This window comes from Penaeus monodon, chromosome 20, assembly GCF_015228065.2.
Source record: "Penaeus monodon isolate SGIC_2016 chromosome 20, NSTDA_Pmon_1, whole genome shotgun sequence".
Classification (NCBI taxonomy): Eukaryota; Metazoa; Arthropoda; class Malacostraca; order Decapoda; family Penaeidae; genus Penaeus; species Penaeus monodon.
In genome coordinates, this window is record NC_051405.1 from 20,410,988 (window position 1) to 20,411,995 (window position 1,008).

Here is a 1,008-nt window from a genome sequence, read left to right on the forward strand (position 1 = left end):
GAACATTCCATTAAAAACATATATTAAAGTAATTAGCTTCAAGCCAGACAGAGCACACTGTATGTTTTCACTTTTTTGTATATAAGAGGCATTGATTTTGTATTTCCAACAGGTGTGTGTATGTACATGTTCTTCATGGCTACTTTCTTCTGGCTAAATGTCCTCTGCTTTGAGATTTGGTGGAAGTGTTCAAGGTAAGTTTCTTTAGCACAGAAACCTGCTTAATACTGACTGTCAGATACAATGAGAGAAAGATGTAACATATGCGTTGTGTATTTCAGCTTTGATATTCCATCATGGCAAATAATATTTTCTGTCTTTTAAGTAATGTGTCGAGAAGACAGTCCATTTAAAAGCCGAATTCCTCCTTCCAGACAGGAGAGCTCGAGTGGCCGCCGCTGGGTGTGGTACCAAGTGTATGCCTGGTTCGGCCCCATCACCTTCGGGGCCATTTCTCTCATCATGGATCTTACGCCTTCCATTAATAGCTGCTACATTAAGCCTAACTTTGGGAAATATTCTTGCTTCTTCAGTGGTGAGGATCTCTGTTGATTGTATGTCTTGGTGTGGTGAAATTAATATTGGTGTGTGATAAGAATTTTCACTTTTTATTTATATTCTGATTGGGGGATATATGTATTTGAAGCAGCATTTATAATCACAAGCTGAAGTGACTCCTTTATTTTACTGAATTAATGGACGAAGGTTCAGTAACACTACAGAGAAAACTCCCTGAATTTACAAGAAATACTATACTGTTACTCTTACTTCCTTCTTTCCTTTTCAGACACTCTAACACACAGTAATGGAGCTAAATGGGCATACTTCTTTGGGCCAGTGGCTGCCCTGCTAATGGCTGACCTCATCTTCTTCCTCCTGACTGTGCGCTCGCTCCTCGTCACTGTTCAGCAGAGCCACAAGGGGACAGCTCAGAAGCAAGCCAAGCAGCGGCTCAAACTGTGCTTTAAGGTTGGGCTTCATTATTTTCTTATTACTGTGAAAAAGTCC

The 1,008-nt window shown here is 40.4% G+C and overlaps 1 protein-coding gene across 1 annotated transcript in view; it reads left to right on the forward strand.

Annotated features, from left to right (window-relative positions):
• LOC119585690 (probable G-protein coupled receptor Mth-like 1) overlaps positions 1–1,008 on the forward strand; it is a gene marked incomplete at its 3' end in the record, with an annotated part of 98,315 nt that overhangs the window by 95,237 nt on the left and 2,070 nt on the right. The window contains 3 exon segments of the mRNA XM_037934364.1: positions 113–194; positions 375–535; positions 788–969. Of these exon segments, the coding sequence (XP_037790292.1) occupies positions 113–194; positions 375–535; positions 788–969 (425 nt within the window).